Genomic DNA, 21,640 nt, shown 5'->3' on the forward strand with positions numbered 1-21,640 from the left:
CTGAGTAATTAAAAAATACATTGTGAAACCCGAACGCGACAATCACCCATTGACCTGAACGGTCTGGGCCCTCACCCAACGAACCTTTATTTCCTTCGTAACGCAGGTAGGACAATTAATCATTTTTCCCCGTGGTTTCCATCGAGCAATGATACTTCATTCAAAAATAAGCATGAAACGATCAAACTGGTACTTAAAAATGGGTTTATTAGAAAAAAGTATCATTGGCAGAGAGTGGGTTAATAGATTTGGCGTGGAATGGCCCTTACATGTCTACGTTAGATACTAAAGCCGCAGCAAACATTCATATTTATCAAAGAAAGAGAACGAGAAGGAAAGATCTGCTTGATCGAAGGGCGAGAAGAAGTAATAGTAAGCCAATATACAATCTTCTGCTCCCATCCATTCACAATAGTCAAAGGTAAGAGATTTGAAAACTAACATTTCACATTAATTTCAGTGTAAGAGATGTTAAACAATAATCGTGGTTGACAAAAAAAATAAAAACGCAAAAAACACTTCAAGACTATATTTATACATATTTCAGGTTAAAATATTTGTAAAATGCTATCAGAACATTTATAAATAAATATAAAGCATTGTTATATAGTTAGAATTTGAAAAAAAAAATAATGAAGAAAAAAAAATACTAAGTCCAGAAGAGAGACTCGAACCTACGGTAAAAAACTTCCAGCGGTTCACCAGTCGGACACTCTAACGCTGCGCCATCGACGCCGTTGAAAATATCGTTGATTTTTTAGGATATATAGACCCAATGGTTGGCTTTATTTTATTTGTTTCAATTGTTATGTAATTCTGCTTAGTGTAGAAACATTAAACAGTCTACAAAACACTTATATATTGAAGGATGCATAAAAATTCAACGTGTAAGTTACTCTAATACGCAGAAAACGAGGAAAAACTCGGTTTTTATTTTTTTTCACTGCGGCGCACCAAAATGAAAAATCTGAAAAAAATTGAGAGTAATAGTAATAGTAATACCTGTTTACTGTAAAAGTATAAAAGTAGTTCCGGGCCTCCTTCAATACGTAATCGGCATTTTTCGGCATTTTTTGCTGTTTTTTATTTTTCACTACCTGGTTCTTCAATCAAAAAATCTGAAAATCTCCCAAAGTATGTGCCCCGGTACCCGAAATGTCTCTGAATTTTTTTACATTTTTTTACTCAATAGGTCAAGAGAAATAATTCAAAAACATGATTTTCGTTTTCACCCCATTACTACCCCCACGGTCGAGATTTCAAGTTAAAAATTTGCACACAGGGGTTATTTTTTTTTTTTGCTATCGAATGACCCGTGGCTCGTTCCATTCGGTTTGGGGGCACATTTGACCCCCTTATTCGGCTATACCCTTTCTTAAAATAGTAGAGTTGGGCTAATTCTAGAGTAATTTGCAATTTAATTTTTATTCCCGTTTCGTACTGTAAATTAATTTGCAAATTATAGTTTAATGCCGGATTTTTTAAATCGACATTCAAGCGAAGTCTAGAATTTTCTATTCGTTATTCGTAAATAAATTTCTATACTACTATAAACACCAAACTTCTTTTGAATCTATTAGCCATTACAAATAATCGGTGATGTCCTATCTCATAATAATTACGTAAATCTATCTCCTAAGACACGGCGATTTTTTAATTCAATTTTAATTTCATGGGTTCAGATTACTCTTCAAAGAATAAGCGGGTTATAGAGAGATTTAGTGGCATATCTAGAATGCAAAGGAGTAATTGCACCACCCACCCCCTTCCATGCTCCAAGTACCTATTTTTTAATCATTGAAATTTTTTTTATGCTTAACAAGGCAAGAGCAAATCCCAGTAGGTTCAAAATTTTTCAGGTTGAGTTCTGTACTTTGTAGACATGATTCTTTTTGTTTATAAAAACGACTCTAAAGGACCTACGTAATGTTTATCGATAGGAATTTTATTGTTTAATTAATATAAAATCTATATACAGTTTAAATACTGTTTTATTTTATGAAAAGAAATTCAAAAACAATTTTGTTTAGTTGGTAACTATTTAAAATTATCTATGTATGTAAATATCAAATTCTTAATTAAATAATATTATATTAATAAAGGCAGCGATATTATTTTTACACTGTGGCAACCAACGTTACAAAAACGACCCTGAAATTGTTAATAACTAATTGTACCGTGTATTATCGTACAACAACAAACAATAAATGATTACTATTATGTCGAAATATTACTATTGGGGTGAAAGAAATTTATGCTTACCTGACTTCTCATAGGATTTGTGTTCACTTGGCACATGTAGGCCCCTGAATCGTTCTTTTGAACGTTCGACACGTGCAACATCCACGTGTTGTGACCATTATGCGTGACCGAGAGTCGTGGATTATGTGTTACTAGGTGCGTGTGTATTGCTAGGATTGCTCGTGAATCTGACTTTATCCAGGCCACCTGAGAAAAGAGTTTTAAAAGCCCTTATAATTATATTTATATTTCATTATACAGAAACCTTATAACGAAATTATCATAGGTATCAAAATGTATAGTTCTAAATAATTCATACCGGTGAAAGTGTAAATAAAATGGCCTTTACTTATTTATTTTCCTCTAAATATTTTTCTATAAAATATGTTCTTCATATATAATGTTTAAAAATAGTAATTTTTATAATTCCATTTTGCAATATACGACTTGATTTTCGAAAAATAGTCAGTTAAAGTTTGCACCTGCGAGAACTTTATGGATACGGAAAAACTTAAATTGCTTATACATTGATACTTCGTTTCTTGCATCAATCTATGTTAAGCGAGCGTCACATAAGGTATGTTTTACGTGCATTCTCTGCTGCAAGGGATGTTTGCTTTGTAGGGTGCTCGATCAGTTGTGTGGTGGGCTACACGGTTGTCAACATATATTGACGAGTTTGCTATACATTTATGTGCAAGAAATAAACGCAAGATGTTGGTAATATAAAAAAGATGGAAGGATAACCTTGATATATTTTTTAAAAATTTAGAAAATGCGTACATTATTAATCCTTTTGCACTTTAGAAGACTTTTGTCTGACCATCTACCAGCAACTCGAACGCACTTTCTGGCAAAATAGTGAGGAAACGATAGCGTTTGGAATAAATTATTTAATTCTATCTCATTCTCAAGACAATATTAATTTATGTTGTATTCTTTAATATTTAGGGGATGAATAGTTGCACTCTGTACTGTTTTCCTTTAATTTTCTACTATATTCTACTAATTATACATTTTAGCACGTTCATTCAACATCAACCGCTGCCTTGAATTAGTAATTTCCTGCTAGACAGCTCTGCGCGTTTACCGCCAAATACAAATTACTTCTATGCCTAGAAAATTGTTTATCAAAAATACTCTGCTATTTTCATAGTTATGAAACAAAAATGTTTAGTCAAATATCGGCTCTTAATATAATTTCAAATATGGCGCATTATTTTAACAGTAACGTATAAAAATTGAAAATTTTCTATGGAATAGAATCTGAAGCGGAGATCTGACGTAAAATTCCGAAGCATAAATTAATGACAAATTCGTATTCGCGTGTTTCTTCGATTCTATTTGAAAGCACAATTGATGCTGTAGCTGCTATGTCTAATGACACGTTTCTCGTATGGATTCCAACATCGATCTGAAAAGCTCATAAACTTGAACACCTCGTACGATTCGCATACCTAGCAGTGCAGCAGGAAACTGTACGAATTCGTAATTACATTACAAGTGTAAACGCAGACGAAATTCAAGCGGTTACGCAGTTTACAACTCTGCTATCTAATCGCTTTACCATAGTCAGCGAGAGTCTTACCAGGTGTACAGTTCCGACTAATTTGTCAGAGAAAGTTAAACTAGTATAGAAGTTGTTGCAGCATTGGTAACTCTAATAGATGTAACATTTTATTGGACACTTTGCAGGCTTGTGATTATTTTTAAATTTACCTTGTATTGTTGCAGATGATTAACGACACAGGTAAAGGAAACGTCACGACCCTGAATTACCGTATGATTCTCCAAGGGAGCTAAGAACTCTGGAAAGATTTCCGGAGTTATTTGACCTAAAACAAAGGTAGATTGAAAAACTAGTTATTGTATTTTATTACACTCAATGGATCGGTAGAAGGGGACTATTTATTTCAGGACGATAATGAACATATTCGATGGAATCCAAAAATGATTAATTTTGTTTACGTTTTGTTTGTATAGGGGTGTCTAGAAAAATATTGATCAATTTGAATCGTTTAACTTTTTGTTGTTTTTAAATCGTTTATTGAAATAGACTTTTGGCAGTCAATTATGTCTTATAGAAATTTCTATTATAGACTTAGAAAAGGTTGTTAGCTATATCCTGAGATCATCCTATATAATCGTTGGGTATGTTGAAACGTGCTAAATGAGAGAAATATTTTCAGTGATTTTTCGATCAACGTTACCACGGGTCCTGTTAATACGAAATTCCAGTAGAAATTAGTAACGAATACTTGGTGAAATGCATCCCCGAATCGACGATTTTCCCTTTATATATATATATACATGCATGAATAAGCAGCACTGTCGATTAGATATTCAAGTTTCCTATGGAACAGGATTCCACCCACCACTCCCCTCTATAGATTCATTGTGGAAGAGACAGAGATAAAAATGGGAAGGAGGAAGAAAAGGAGCTCTGCCAATTCACCCATATTCCCGTATCGAATTCTTGTACGCGTTCATGCAAGAAAGGCGATAAATGGAAAATTCTCAAGTCTTGTACGCGTAATCCAGACTTTCAAATCCCCTTTTCATGCCAGAATTTTACGATCGCTCTGTTTTTGTTTTCACCTCTGTAAAAATTAGGTTTCGAGACTTTAGTTTGTGGCTTATCCTCGATTCCCGTAATATTTTCCTTTTTATCGCTGTAATTATTGGCTGCACCAATTCTCAATCGATGTCTGTTAACGTAATCTTCCATATCGCAGTTATCTAAATCAATCGTAATTATGTTTTGCAGAAGCCGTTTCCATTAATTACAAATCATCAAAAGTTCTTTGTAGATTCTGCATGTAAGTGTAATCAATGGAATCTATCGAAAGAATGACTTTTGTCTTTGCTTTAGTGATCCTCCTTTTCATTTTCATTAACTAACCTATTTTTCTGTGACCACGCTTCGTCTTTCGAATGTACGAACCGTTACACAGTTTAAAACTCGCGGTCTTGGCGGTGTGCTTCTATTGGTCACGCGCGGACCAATTACGCGTTTCTTTCTGCGTGAACCATACTCGTTCTTCGGTTCAATTGATGTATATTTCTGTCTGTAAATACAACACTAAATGTGGGTGTGATTTCGATTGTTTATTTGGAACAGATCCATCGTCCTAACACGAAGAACTCGAATAGATTCACTACGTAACTAATACATTTAAATGAAATGTATTTTTAAAAAACATATGAATCTAGAGAATTGTACGTATATATTTATTATTACAAATTTTAAAACTTTTTTTTTGTCACAAGGAGTTCGAAGAAACAGTTAAGTAAATATCTTAGTTTAATAAAATATTTTGTCATTTATACATATAGGGTGTTCGGCCATCCTTGGGAAAAATTTTAATGCAAGATTCTAGAGTCCAAAATAAGACGAAAATCAAGAGAACTAATTTGTTGATGGAGGCTTGGTTACAAAGTTATTAACGTTTAAAGTTCCGCCCGTACTGAATTTTTTTCTAGAAAGTGGGTAGAGTTTCGGGGGTATGTCTATTCACCAAAAATGATTGTAATTGACCCCCGCAATCGAAAATCATTTTTCCAGAACGATTAGAAACCTTTCATTTTCCCTGAAAAATTAAGGCACCTCTGTTGATTTTTCTTAAAAATTCGTTTTTCATTTTTAATAATTTTGTTTGACGCCCTACAGAAAAGTTGTCTAATATTTTTGTGTAGGTATCCATGAGCTCTACTCCAGAAAAAAGTTTCATTGAATTTATATTCATTATTGTAGGAGTTATGGCTGTTTGAATATTGGACTATTTTTATGTGGTTTTTCTTACTTTACGTGGTCAAGGAACAACTTTTTCAATATTATTAGAATTTCTACATATTCTTCACTAAAATACGCATTATTGGCCTTTCGAAATATTAAAATCCTTCAATCCGTTCAGAAGTTATGACATTTTAAAGATACGCATGACATTTTGGAGTGACATTTCTGACCTGAAATTATATTTTCGGTAAGGAATTTTTTTCTCGAAAGTGCGTAGGGTTTCGAGGATATGTATATTGACTACAAATGGTTGTAATTGATCCCTGCAACCAAAAATAATTTTTCCAGAACGATTTGAAATTTTTTTTTCGGCGAAAAATTTCAGCGCAGGGTTTTTCTCACTTTACGTGGTTAAGCAACAACTTATCCAAGATTCTTGAAATATCTACATATTCTTCACCAAAATACGCGTTGTTTGCATTTTGAAACATTAAAATGCTCCAATCCGTTCAGAAGTCATGTTTTAAACATACACATGAAATTTTAGGAAAAAATGGTATGTATGGTCAGACATTACATTTTCGGTAAAGAATTTTTTTTCGAAAGTGCGTAAGATTTTAGAGGTATGTCTATTCACCAAAAATGATTGTAATTAACCCCCGTAACCGAAAATAATTGTTCCAGAATGATTTGAAAGTTTTTAAGTTAATATTTTAATAACTTTTTGACGAGGCCTTAATCAGGAAATTGATATTCTTGATTTTCGTCTTATTTTGGCCTCTCGAATCTCCCATTGAAATTTTTCACAGGGGTGGCCGAACCCCTGTTTATGGGTGGCATGGCACTTAACCTATTAAACGTATTCGAAGGGTTCATTGAACAATTAAGTTCTTAAGGCTCTTTTTATTCAAAGGATAAATTTGTATATCATTAGTGTGACATTAATGTGAACCGGTTATTACATATTTAGTGAAGTTATCATAATGTCTAGAAATCCATAGAAAAAATTCACTTGAGATTTTAGCGATTGCAAAGATTCATCTGCGTGTTCGTACTGAAATTGCATACTCTTCTTTCTCCGACAAAGTTGAGCTGCTGTTTGGAACTCAGCTTCTCCTTTCAGATCTTGGTAAAGTTGTCAAGTAGTTCGAAGCAATAGCTCGAAGTTATAATTAGTGCGCGAATTGATAAGAAATTACTTAAAATGTTTCGTAGGCTTCAAAGGCGATATCAACTTTCATTTTATTTGTAGGATTAATTTGATTTAAAAAATTATGTCGCATATTTCATACAACGAATCGTGTATTTCTCGAATTTAATGTGTCTTTACCATCGAGTTTCTGCAGGAAGTTTTAATGTCGAAGAAGAAATATATTTCTTAAGAATTTTCCAACGCTTCACCGATGTCGGGAAAAATTCACATATTTCCTGAACTCTTACAAAGAATCTTACAGTCTCAGGGTTTGTATTGGGAATACCGATATTTCCAGTGATTCGCAAACCAGTTTAAGAATTATTTTCATAAGTTCCTACAAAAGGACCACGAAATATTACGCACAATTTTATTTATTTAGCATTTTTACGTTAATATACAATTAATCGTTAATATTTACTTTAAGGAATTTAAAAAAATTGCAATTAATTTAATTCTGTGGCAAAAAAGTTACGATTACAATCAAAAAATACCAACTCACTTCTTTTAATTACAATTCAGAATTAATTTTTTAGCGCTCGGCCATTTTCATCATCTATTGAAAAAGTCTCTTATATAAGTTTCAGTCGAGGAATAGAAAAATTTGGGCTAAATTTGAATCACATTTCAAACAGCCGATAAATCACGAATCGTAATTGCCATTGAAATTGACAGGCAGACTCTTTAGGAAAAGTCGAGATCGTTTTCAGCTAGCAATAACCAACGGAATTATATCGACTTTTCTGTACTGGCAGACGGGTCAAATATCTATCCGGATTTTCTGATCACGGGAGCTCCGTGCTAACTTGGAAAATTCCGGGGATTCCAGTACTAGACAGCAAAGGTTGTCTCAGCAGTCGGGAAAGACAAAGTACGGACAACGGAAGTTACATCACGCGCAGGAAACTCTCGCAACATCATCGGTCCAATCTCTTCTCTAAATAAAGATTCTCGCCAGAGGCCACGCGAAGTATTCGAAATACTTTTGTTGCGAATTACACGAACGAACACACTCGATTGTTTGGTCGATATGAATGGTTCAAAATGTTGGACCATCGCTGTTTCTAACATTCTTTATACAGGGTGTCACAACGTCAGTGATACAATTTGAATTCTATTGTGCTTGAAAAACAAATTGAAAACGAAGAGTAACATTTTTTCGTTGAAGGCTTTGTTGTCGAGGTAATTGAATTTGCAAATTTTTCGATTTTTTTGTGTCTGGGTTAGGTCAGGGTTGATGTTTTCCTGGCTATTACATTATTACGTCAATGTCGTTAGTAATGTTACAAAGTGAAACGGACGCCAAAGAATATTTTAATTTAATATAATATTTTTGTTTTTTGCACTAAAAAGAAAACATCGTAAATGGAAGTAGCGAAACAGTATGTTAAAAATGTATAGAAAAGAATAAAGCAAAGCGTCGAATTTATTGACAAAAGAATGGTGGGAAAAATTTATTTACAACAGTAAAGTGAGTTACGGGATTAATTAGTGTACAATTAAATGTTAAAAATGTTTAAAGAATGTATATATTTACGACGGAAGAAATCACCATTAAACACTTGATATAAATAGGATCGTTTGAGTTTTGTAATCCAACATATTCGGTGGCAGAAAAATCGGAAAAGTGTCATTTTTATGGATGAAAAAGAATTTCATCTGTACGGTTCAGATTGGAATTATTATTGACGTGCACGACAATTGGAAAAATGATTGAACCGTCAACAAATAGGTGGTGGACACATTACGGCGTGGCATGGAAGTGGATATAATGAAAATACCGAAATAAAGTCTATAAATGTTAGTTATCTAATATTAACCAACGATAGAAAAGTACCCTATAGAAACGTACTTCTCTAAAATCTACCTGTTTTTAACACAATTCAGAACTAATAAATAATTTCAATATGTAGAAAATATAATACGTGCAAAATCAAGTCTTCATATAAATCCTTACAAAAAAGGTTAATAATAGTACTTCGATGCAAAGAAAGAACTACAAAAAATAATTTTTTATATTCACTAACAATAAATTTGACAAAGAGTGTTTAATATTGATAAAATTTTTATTTTTTACCAGAAACAGCTTTCATGTTTCATGGAATATTAACGAAACGCATAAAATTAATTTGAAGATAAGGCGTGTGCTATCTTTTTCTCATGAACTGTAACTGTCGAAGAGTACAGAAAGTGTCACGGACGATCGAGTGTAATCGTATCGCAAACGTCCTCATTGTTTTCTACTCGCTTTGACCATTTCTCACTCGATCTCACTGTTCCCTGCTCGCTTTATCGATTTTTCATTCACTTTCACAGTTTCATACCTATTCTCGATTGCTATTGCCGTTTTCGTATTTTCTTTTTTCAATGTAAACACAGCCTTGCTCCGGGAGGAAACGATTTCTCTAACCTCCCTGTCTAAGGACCGTCGCCTAAGCCGAGGTGGTGACGCTTAGACGGAATAAAATCTGATTTCATTTCGTTCTTTCTTTATTATTATTGCACTATTGGAAAGGTCTTGGTGAGGGAATATATTTTTATATTTTTATTGCATATGTATTATATTTAAACAATAATCTACGTATAAAATATACAATGATCATTTACATAATCATTTAAACAAATGTTGAGGATAATACAAAACTTTTCAGATGTTGATTGTCTGATCCCCGATGCAACAATTGTTTCTCACTATTTGGCTATTTATTTTTTAATATGTAATAAAATGATCTTGTACATAATAATTTAAACAAACATTGAGGATAATCCAAAACTCTTCAGGCGTTGTCTGATCCTTGATAATGTAAAAATTGAAGTTGAGTTTTATAAACATGACAAGTGCAAAGTAAACCCAGTGAATTGAATTTTATAAATAGAAGAGTGTTGTGGTTGTATTTTCCACTATAGTGGATGAAACGAAAACAAGAATTTTGAATCGTTCTCACGAGAGAACGGGAACGATTTCCTTTCGAGTTTCTGGTCCATACAGACCAGGTTGCAAGCATATACACGAGGAATCTTCAACGGAGAAGGAAGCAGTATCCCTTTTCGGGATACTTATCAGATCGGAGCACGCGCCTATTGATTTTGGCTTAAACGGGGAATCCCACCAATAGATAGAAGTTAGAGCTGAGATGCAAGCCAGTCTCGTAATGCCAGTTTTTCTTACCCTAAATCTCGTCAATCCACGTCACTGTACTTCAATCGGTAAATGAAAATTAGTGCACGAAGTATTGTCGATAGAAAATTTATGCTTTTTCTTTGCGTAGGCCACACTCACAAATGAATACAGTATACATTTACTGCTACAAAAATCACAAAATGATTCAATATTAATTTCTTTGGCTTTTACGTAATTTCAAAGTTTATGATGTTCAATCAGGTCATTGAATCAGGTATTATGATATTAATGAACGATAATAAAATTACACATAAAATAGTCTTGTTTAACAATTTTATGGATATAATAAAGACCTCCCATCCGCCATCTTCAATGTTGATGGACACTTGCACATTATTGAAATAATGCATCAATTTAGTAATAGAATTATACCTTTTGCTAAAACAAAAATATATTATTTCGACTTTATCGAAATGATACGTTTTTGTTTTAGTAATGGGTTTAAGTCTATAAATGTGTTATTCGCTTAGACCCATCACTAGTGCCATTGCCTGCATTGGTATATTGGCAGCTTAAACGCATTGCTTGTGTCGAGACTTGTATAACTAATTGACTAATTAAGCAACCGTTACCACGACCAAAACAGTGAACAAAATTGAAGGGGTGTATTTCTCGTCTCATATCGCAAGCTATGCTAAAACAATTTACTCGGACCTTGCACCATTTTCAATCCTTCGAAAGGAATAAATGACCATTGAATTTTCTCTGATGCGTCTATATAGCGATGAATCGTACCGTCGCGGCGGTACTGGCCAGGTAGTCGCGTGAGTTTTCTTTTAAACTCTGAGGGGTTGTAAGGCCCTCTTAACCTTCGTGGTACGCGGGTTCCTAGCCGTCGCTCGCCAAATTAATCTTGAGCGACTGTTGAATTGCCGGATTGTTTCGAATCGAAATCCGGCTGTTCTCTTTAATGTCGAATTACGAGTTGTTGTTCACGAACCGCTTGAGCTGAGGTTTCGCGAAATGATCTTCGAACAACGAATGGTTCACGAGACGATTGAACTTTCTAAGCTGCGATTTTTTCGAAGATCGAATGACGAGTGTTCCCGAAACGATGGAACTGCAGATTTTGGAACGTTTTTGTCTGAGATTTCAGCGACGAGTTAAAGAAGATTTCGACCGTTGTCTTCGAACATTTAGCGACGAGTTAAAGAAGATTTCGACCGTTGTCTTCGAACATTTAGCGACGAGTGTCGAAGTGTCCGGAGCCCGTTTCCTCCTCGGCTCGAACCCCCTCCGAAACGCGATTGCGGGGGTTTGTCAACCGATTCGCGTTGACTTTTTCCGTTTATCGATTGGCCATCGACTTGGGGAGGAGGATCGATTTTCCTGTCCCGTTGGCCAGGAAACTCCTCCCTCGCGCGATCGTGGAGGAGGAAGAGTCCCATCTCACCCTGGACGAGGGTGACCGAGGTTTCCTCCCCAAGTCGAAGGCCCCGTTAATTTTGCCGAGGAAAAAACGGGACTCCGAATTACGCCTAGCTACACGTGCGTTGCAGACGTTTTATGGCTGCATTGTTCCACGAGTTTGCGACGGTCGTTGTAGAGGACCGTGCCATCCGCGGAACAATGCAGCCCTTCGTCGGTCAACTCGGGCTTTGCGCTTTCGAAAAGCTAAAGCGCTTGAATGCTTTACGATGAAATTTGCCAGATGCGGAATGTTCGAAGACTTTTTCGACAAAGTCAAGGTTCCGCATCTGGCACCATAAACGAACGGAAAACCCCGAGCTGACCGGACGGAACAAGCGATAGTTACATTCTCTGTTCCCTTTTCCCTAGAGCAATCTTGGATACAGTTAAGCGTTTTGTCTTTGGCAGTCTGAAACCGCGGCCGGAGTACGGAGACGAAGGAAGAAAACTTTACTGAACGAGAAAAATAAAATAAACTGGTAGTCGGTTGTGCTTCTAGCGTACCGTGGGGATTGTCTTGTTAGCATAATCTGCCGACTCGGAGAGCTGCTACTCCGGATGGCCTTCTTCTTTCTTTGGCCTTTGTACATTTCTTTACTGTCTGTGTATTCGATCAGACGGTCGCGCTGATACCATCGCGACGCGTATTTGACATTTTTTTTTTTAAATATACTTTCATTCATGCCAATCTTCTTAAAGGTGTTTACACTTTTTGTATCTAGTATGTTTATTTTCTGTTTCACTTTTAAAGATTCCAGAAACAGAGCATATTCGTACAATTGATTATTCATACAACATCTAAATAGTCTTCACCAAAATACGCATCGTTTGACTTTTGAATAATTAAAATCCTTCAATCCGTCCCAAAGTAATGATTTTTTAAACATACCTATTTTCGGGGAAACATTTCTGGCTACACATTATATTTTCAGTAAGGAATTTTTGTCTCGCAAATCCGTAGGATTTCGAGGGTATGTATATTGACCAAAAATGATTATAATTGACCCCTGCAAACAAAAATAATTTTTCCAGAATGATTTGAAATTTTTTAATGTCACCGAAATATTTCAGCGCTGAGTTTTTCTCACTTTATGGGGTTAAGCAACAACTTATCGGGGGTTTTCGGAATATCTACATATTCTTCACCAAAATACGCGTTGTTTGCATTTTGCAACATTAAAATGCTCTAATCCGCTCAGAAGTTATGTTTTAAACATACACATGAAATTTCAGGGAAAAATGGTATGTATGGTCAGACATTACATTTTCGGTAAGGAATTTTTTTCTCCAAAGTGCGTAGGATTTTAGAGGTATGTCTATTCACCAAAAATGATTGTAATTAACCCCCGTAACCGAAAATAATTTTTTCAGAATGATTTGAAATCTTTTAATAACTTTTTAACGAAACCTTGATCAAGAAATTGAAATTCTTGATTTTCGTCTTATTTTGGTCTCTAGAATCTCCCATTGAAATGTTTCGCAGGGGTGGCCGGACACAACATCTGTATACAAGATGGCTATGCATTAGTGTGTGTAAGTGGAGTTGCAGTTTCCTTCGGACACCGATCTGCAGTCTGATAATACTAGATTGCCTTTTTCAATCCCTCCCATAGTCAACTCACGTGTATTTACGCACTCCCTACGGCAACTGACTGCCATTCATGAGAAGAGGACGCTAAAATCACCTCCGAATTTTCAGCTCGGTATGGCAGTCAGATTGAGCCACGAAAGTCCATAAGGTGTAAGGTCTACTTGTATACCTCGTCTGTCGTCCAACAGTTTTAGAACTATGAAGCAAAGTATAGGAGTGGGTGGTAGATGTCGCTCCGTACGGCTAACGAAAGGTTAAAATGGATACACCGCTTATGATAACTTTTCTCGTGTGTCATAACGCCAAAGTAATGAAAATATTTGGGCCGGCAGCCGCAGACAAAAGCGAGTCACGGGATCGAATTTTTTTCGTTGCTACGAATTTCTTTTGAAGTCCTGGCTTCGTCCGGAAATCTAATAAACCTAACCTTCATTCAGCTGTTTCTAAAGTACGGGTCATTCCACGCCAAATCGGTTACTTTTGTACTCGATGTAAGGGATATTGTCCAAATTGAAAAATGTTTTCACCATTTTTCTATTTTCAAAATTGTTTAAAATTGTTTTTGTAAAAATTATATATTTATGAAAAGAGTTATAGTCATAGATGCACCGAATGTGCGCCTAAATTTTTATGGACGCCATTTGGGAAAACATAGTTTCGAGAAAAATGCGTTCAAAGTTGTTTGTTACAATGACGTTGACCATCGCGTTTTTCAAATAGTTACAACTTCATTATTTTGAGAATAAACTTTCAAAAAAATATTTTCGAAAGTACGTTTTCTAAGAAAATTGAAAGAAAGTATTAGTACAAAGATTTAGTACTTTAAGTTTACTAATATGAAAGTACAAAGTACGGAAAGAGAGTGTTGGTGCAATTTAAATGCAAAATGGCATCCATGGAGAGGGTGCCCATTAACGACATGCGTTGTTGCCAGTTTTAGTTCAGTTTTCTGAGCACGCTTTAATGGCAAGCATTGGGAGGAAGAATAAATTGTTGATATCTCATTAAAATGCTTTTGATTCTTGTACCAAAAAAATTAAAATTCCTTTTTAATCCCGAGTAACAACATGCCACAGATTACGTACAGCATTTACATGCAAGAAAGGAGGATTTCCGTCGTTGCAGGATTCAACTTTCTCTAATCGGATTTCATAAAAGGAAGATTATTAAACTGGAAATGAAATCATATTGTATTGAATGCGAATATTGAGAGAATAGGAGTACTAATGGAAAGCTCAGAGGTACATTGATCGACGAGCGTATACTTACTTACTGCGCTGACAATAGGGCCCGGTTAGTGCACCGCTATCGATCACGGCAAGGTCGAAGACCCCAACGAAAATCAGCTGATGGGACGGCCCGGCCACTTCACCGCCATGATCGATAGCGTTGCACTGACCGGGCCCTATTGTCAGCGCAGCAAGTAAGTCGAATTTCAATTATTTCTCTATTAACCTTTTGCATTCGAGGAATGTTTCGGTACGCACAAATCCAGTCTGCTTTTCCAGTACAGTTTTTAATAGCAAACGGCTACAAATGGTTCTTACCGTATTTATTTTAATTTTCTGAAAATAATTCTTATTTTAATTTTAAAACACCCTGGCGGGAAGCGTCATTCGGGTGCGCAGGGTTAATTTCCTAAAAATTCCGAGAGCATCTTCCCACATTTTATTCAATCTTCCTTGGAAACAGCGAATACAAATAATTAATAAATTCGATTTAATAATTTACGTATTATTCGTTCCTCGACGTATCTTCAATGCACATCTTGCTACCTACCCGACGCGCGACGCGTGGACTCTCCGAGTTCGGACGGCCCTGAGCGCACGGTAGGCGCGTGCCGTGATTGGTCAGTGTTATTCGTTAATAATTCAAAAACGAAGCCCCATCCGACATTTTTGCAAAGGAAATTGTTGTTTAGAATCGTCTCACCTACCCCCCATTTCCGGTTCTTACACTAGTTACGGGATACCCTGTATACGTAAATGTTCGACTGATAAAGGACTAATGCAAGGGAATTGTGCTCTAGACCAGTTCGGCTGTTAATCATGTAAATGGAGAAAAGTTGATTTCATTCGGTGGGATAAAAATTGTCCAGCTCGCCACATGTATTGTTGTTTGCATTTTTAGCGAAGGTTTACAGACTGTACCTTGGTATTTGTCTAGAAATAAACTTAATTAGAGGAGTGCAGAATTTCGCAACGTAACGTTAGATAGGTAACATCTCGATAACGTATGTACAACTCGCTGATCCATGGAACAATCGACCAACTGTCGTGGGTGATATTGAAAATGAAATAGAACCTGACATTTTGGCGTGCCATCAACGTCGACTATCAATGAAGATAAAACGGATCGAAGCGGCGCACGGCCACATGCAGCCATCTGCGCGTGGGAGTCGTATCTCCATTTGTGAAGATCCTCGCAGCGCGATATAAAGGATTTTTGCCAACTCAAGAAGCTCGTAAATTTTTCGCGAAACATGTTAGTGGGTCGGCCGCTGACGGTCCACCAAACGACTTGGCTTGCGAACTTCTGCGTGTTAACCAGTTCTCCCTCTCCCTTTCCACTGGAGGTCTCTATTCCACGTGTAGTTAATACATCCGTGTAACAAAATACACTGGTACACGTGTAAAATTAATTTGTAGCAGGGAAAAATTTAATTTTACTATAAATTTTGCAATTTTTCATTTTTTCGTACTTCAACACCAGGTTCAATATTAGCAGAAGCAATATAATTTTAGGAAAATTGTTTTTTACAATTGGACGAATGTGGTTTCATCATTGAAGAGGACGACAGGATTTTACGTTAATAAATAATAAAAAGAATCAGCGTATAAATTTTCTTTTCTTTTTTGTGTGATTTAAAGATGTCTTCTTATATTTCCAAAAATGTTCAATCCAAGTTAACAATAATTTAGAAAGAAAAAAATTTATAAATGTCGGTTATCTTTAGTTTAATACCAGTGAAAACACTATAATTTTAAGAGAATAGTATTTTACAATTGGATTGTTTTGCAAGAGATTGACAAGATTCTATGCTAATAAATAATAAAAAGAATCAACGTATAAATTTTCTTTTCTAATTTTTGTAATTTAAAGATGCCTTCTTACAGTCTCAAAAAAGTTAAATCCAAGTTAACAATAATTTAAAAAGAAAAGAATTCATAAATATCAGTAACTTTTAGTGTTACGCAATAATCTCTCCTTAAGTTACGCGAGCTGTCCCTATCTCGATTGTTCTTCAAGTTGACAAATATTACTGTACATTCGATGACGTTAGATGGTGTTACTGCACTGTGCGTGGGATGATTATTGTCGAACGAATGACAGGCAGCTGCCATTTTCGAAAATATCTAGTCGTTATTTCTCGCCAGATCGATCACTTTTTTTCCTCGATGTCACGAATTTTGTTCCAATTCGCGCGGCAATTATAGTAGATGAAGAAATTTAAGTAATCGTTTCTCCATTTTCGTAATTGTATAAAAAATACAAACATAAAAATATGAAAAAAAAAAACTGATAATGTTGTAGAATATTTCCGGTATTACATTTGAATTTTAAATTTTCGAGGCTACGAAAACTAAAAAAAAAAGAGATAAACTTTTTTATTCGAAAATTTAGTGACGTTAATGTCCCACATATAGAAGTTATTGTATCAGATTCCATGGCTTTTTATAAAACCACTCTCGAGATATAAAGCGAAGCAGACGTTAACAAAATTTCATGCATACAAAATATGTTTCTGTCTCCCCATTATTCGACAAAATTTTTCAAAAGTTTGCCCCGTGTATAGGATTCACTATATCAAATTTCATGATATTTTGGTAAACCAGTCCTGTCGTATAAAGCAAAATATAATAAAGCCTGCGTATCTACACACATACAGTGTCAAATTTTTACGTAAAATAATATATACAGGGTATCCACAATGAAGCTAGGTTATCTAAATATCTGCTTAGTTTTTAAGAACACGAAAATCATTTTAAATAAAAATAACCACGAAGATAACAATATATAATATGTTTAACCACATTTACATAATACTTTAGACATCTGGAATTAGGTGTAGCAAAAATTATCAGAGACTTTTAGGATGATCCAATAGAATTTTGAAGAATTTTACCTAACTCTTCATTGTGTTTATATTACGCTGTTGTCAAATAAATTATATCGTGTTTGAAAATACGATTCTTTATTTGTTAAACAAATAGTACTTAACACATGCTAATGGTGTTCTTTTAAAAGAAAGACAAAACGTAAAAGTATCAAATTATAATCGAATGAAGAAATTAAGTGAAGAGAGTATAAAAATTGCGTTCAGTTGTTATTGTCTGATCTTCTTTTTCCAAAAGTAGAACGTGGACCAAAAATGGACGCTGCATTACAGTCGCTTTCAAGTTAACCTGGACCATGTAAGCGATTGCTTTGGATACCAAACACAAGAAAGATAGTCCTACAAGACTTACGTGGTATAATACCATTTTAACAGTACATCCTTTGACAACGATACCATCGATATATTATCGGTACGTCCTTTGACATCAATACCATCAACATGCTGTAGGAACATCCTTTCACATTGACGCCATCAATATCTGCGAATGTCTACATTTTGCAGTGTCACTAAACCGCAGGAAGTCGATTTCCTCGATATCAGAATCCTGTATGTGCTACATAAATTCTATTCTACGCTCTTCTTTTGTTTTTACCTGTATAATTTCACCAGATCGTGTCATCCGCTTCAAATCTTGAAATATACGATTGTCTTAATTTCTTGAAAATATTTTACACTTCAGAAAGTTATGTTTTTCTTAAAATATTCTATATGGGATTGTTTGGTGTCGAATGGTTTGAATGGAAGAACTTAAGGTCGAATTACAACAAAGTTTAAGAGATACAGAGAATTTGATTTACGTCAGCAAGAAATCGAACATTTCATGGTGAATGATGTTTCGTCATAAGGGGTAACTAAAACAGCTTAAATACAGCAAGGCGATAAGCTTGCTATAACATAGTTTATACGTATATTATCCGGGAAGATTAAGCTCCTCGATCAAGTTAATAGACCGTGTTCATTGTCAGTAGGAACTAGAATAATTGTAGCCACACGAGGCAATTGCAAATATCACGAAGCAACCGAACAGAGACAGCTTCAATTCTGATAGGAGGCGCAATAGAATAAATAACTCACAATGTTTGGAACAGTAACGCAGATACGATTATCAGCGTCCTTCGTGAGTTCAAGCATATGGTAGTAGTGAGAGGTTTAGACCACAAAGGAAACGAACAAACCAGGGAAATGAGAAGTTTCGAGTGCCAGTCTAGGTTAAACAGTCACTGATAGAAGTTCATTAAGATTTTCAGCACGATGACCGTTGAGTTACTTGCTAAAAAAGGACGGAACCTTTTAAATGGACCAAGAAATGAGAAAAAGCTTTTAACTTGTCGGAGAAAGAACTTTGCAGTTGGTGTATTTTGTATAGACTAGACTTCTCGCGAGAAACCATTTTGTCAACAGTTGGATGATCAGAATAAATCGTATACCAACAAATATAATCAGTCCTGTGCGATTTAAATAAGTTAAAATTGATTTTTCTGAAATTAAAGCTTCACGAAGTTCAAGTTTCATCTCCAAGTATTTGTTTATTTTTCCAATGAAGAATCACCCACTTTTCTATTGTAGTACGAAATCCACAGTATTCTGTATAAATCGTTTATTAATCGATAGGTTTATGAATCCATTAAGAAACTTAAAAACTGCGAAACACAGTTTTCCAGCGAATCTCATTCATCTGTGTACAACATGTTGCTGCTTTAAGGGGGTTTCCTCATTTGTAGGCACAGAACTGTTGCACCTCCACAGGTTCTACACTTTCTCTCGAGAATTATGCTCGTCCAAGAATCGATTTGAACAGTCTACGATATAATTTTTAGATCTAACATTGTCACCTTGTGTTTTGTTTTCACTACAATTTTCATTAACACTAGAAGTACAATTAGGTTCTATTTACTTGTACCAAAGAAATTAAAGTGATAGATAGTTGACGAAATATATATATAATGCAATGGAAATAAATGTTTATTCATTTTCTTCAGCAGATTACGTAATAAAATATCTGTGAATTCTAAACAAAATGTGCGGAATTTCGCATTTTAAGAACTTATAGATTTATAGACTTATAGATTCTCGTCGTTTCATACATGTAACTCCCACTGGGCTTTAATTTCTGAGATATTTGCAAAATTCTATCATAATTCAACATAATAGTACCAACAGAATTTTGCAAATACCTCGGAAACTAAAGCCTAGCGGAGGTTATACGTATAATAAAAGCTTGTTTAGAATATTGAGTTCTATAACATATTTGAAAATCATCGAAATCGATGAGGAGTCCCCTTTTCCAAACAATGACTGTTAGAAGTTATTAGAATGTGGAATTCTGCACATTTTTGTTTGAATTTGTATATATTTTGTTACGTATATTTGGGCTATAATCCTGAAATTTGCATAGTAGTTTTTTAGTCGATTTGTTAATTAAAAATAATTAGTAAATTTTTTATAATTTTGATTGGAAATTACAAAACATTTTGACCACTTCGATAGTTTTAGTGTTGATACAGTAGAAGTTGGATGAATGTGTGAATGTTGGGACCCCAAATGGAGCACTTACAGAGTAGAGGAGTCGATTCCAGTTACAGAAACAAGTAGGAGCAAAGGATTTGTTTAGGATATTTTGACAATTTTGATTAGAATTTATAAAACATTATGACAACTTCGATAGCTCTAGTGTTGATACAGTAGAAGGTGGGTGAATTTGTGATAATTGGGACCGCGAGTGGAGCACTTACAGAGTAGAGGTGTCGGTTCCAGTTACAGAAACAAGAAGGATCAGAGGTTAAGGTTGAAATTTTCTTTAGGATATGCTGACAATTTTGATTAGAATTTACAAAACATTTTGACCACTTCGATAGCTCTAGTGTTGGTACAGTAAAGGTTGGATGAATGTGTGAAAGTTGGGACCCCGAGTGGAGCATTATAGAGCAGAGGTGTCGGTTCCAACTATAGAAATCCGGAGAAGAAGTTAAGGTTGAAGGTTTAAGTCAGAGGTTAAGGTTGAAATTTTATTTAGGATAGCTTGAGAAGACGAGTCGGATTAAAGGTAAAGGAAATCGAATTAAGACGTTTATTTCTTTTTATCGTTGACGTGTTCATAAGATCCGGCAGAAGTAACAGCAGCGGAGGAAAGGGATCCTGGGCTAAGAGAATCTTAGTCGAGTATATCCTCGTTGCGGTAGAATGGCGCCGCAACTACCCTACAAGGGCAATACATCGTCGTAGTCGGGTGTAGGGGAGTTTGTAGAATCCACTTAAATCCGGCGTGATTTAGTTGGGCACGCAGCCTCCGGACTGAATAGCGGCATAGCCCTTCCAGTAAGTAACAGAACCTCAGGCTTTTTAGACTGATAGGAACGGTTAAAAAGCTATTCGCCACGCCGAGCCACCGCTACTTAGTTATGCCACTACGTGGATAAATGTACTCTGTAACGACGGCACCTCTGCCGGCCACGTTTTCGTCGCCGTAAACTTATTCCCATGGATCGCGAGAAACTGGATTTAAGGATTTACCAAGCATGCTTTTAACGCAATATAATTACCGGTGACACCCAGCCACGCGGGGGAATAAAGATTGCGAAAGTGCTTAAGGTCGAACGCGCGAAGTTCAAGAGAAATTAATTTTCTTGAAGCTAATCGAATTAAGGGCATTGAGAAATTTCATTTACTACCGAACCCTTGTCAGACACAATATTTTCCGTCGTTTGGAAACAAATTTGCGATCAGAATTACGCTCGGGCGATGGACGAGCTTGGGTCTCAATATTATATTTTTTTTTTTATTTACCGTGTTAACTTAGAAAATTAAATAAAAAGTAATGTTTGGAGGTTCAGTTTATAAGGTTTGTTTCACAGTCTGACTTAAAAATATTCTGATGTTTATTCGATGAATTAGAAAGGATCAGATCTGACATTCTGTTTGCGAGGCACAGTTCACGGTTCAGTCGATTGCGCCAATGAAAACCTGGAGAAAAAGAGCTTCACTTACATAAACAAAGCTGTAGAATCGCGGCGAGGAGGGCTGCGAGTTTCCGTGCTGCCATGAGAATGAACCGCTTTTGCGATGACAGTTCGGGGTTCCAGTTGGCAATCTGAAAACAATAAAACAAGTTCATTTTTCTGTTGCTCGGGAATTCGAAATTATCGAACCATCGTTAAAAGACAACTAAAAAT

General features: G+C 35.5%; 1 protein-coding gene across 1 annotated transcript in view; it reads right to left on the reverse strand.

Moving 5' to 3' along the window:
* The window catches only part of LOC122400512 (lachesin-like), a 31,889-nt gene extending 10,379 nt beyond the window's left edge, over positions 1 to 21,510 (reverse strand). The window contains exons 1-3 of the mRNA XM_043402034.1: positions 21,456 to 21,510; positions 3,961 to 4,076; positions 2,263 to 2,448 (exon numbers count right to left, since the gene is read on the reverse strand). Coding sequence (XP_043257969.1) covers positions 2,263 to 2,448; positions 3,961 to 4,076; positions 21,456 to 21,510 — 357 coding nt within the window. The remainder of the gene's footprint in view (positions 1 to 2,262; positions 2,449 to 3,960; positions 4,077 to 21,455) is intronic.
* Between the last annotated feature and the right edge of the window lie 130 nt (positions 21,511 to 21,640).

Source organism: Colletes gigas, unplaced genomic scaffold (assembly GCF_013123115.1).
Source record: "Colletes gigas isolate AHSC1104 unplaced genomic scaffold, ASM1312311v1 Colletes_gigas_Sc00018, whole genome shotgun sequence".
Lineage (NCBI taxonomy): Eukaryota > Metazoa > Arthropoda > Insecta > Hymenoptera > Colletidae > Colletes > Colletes gigas.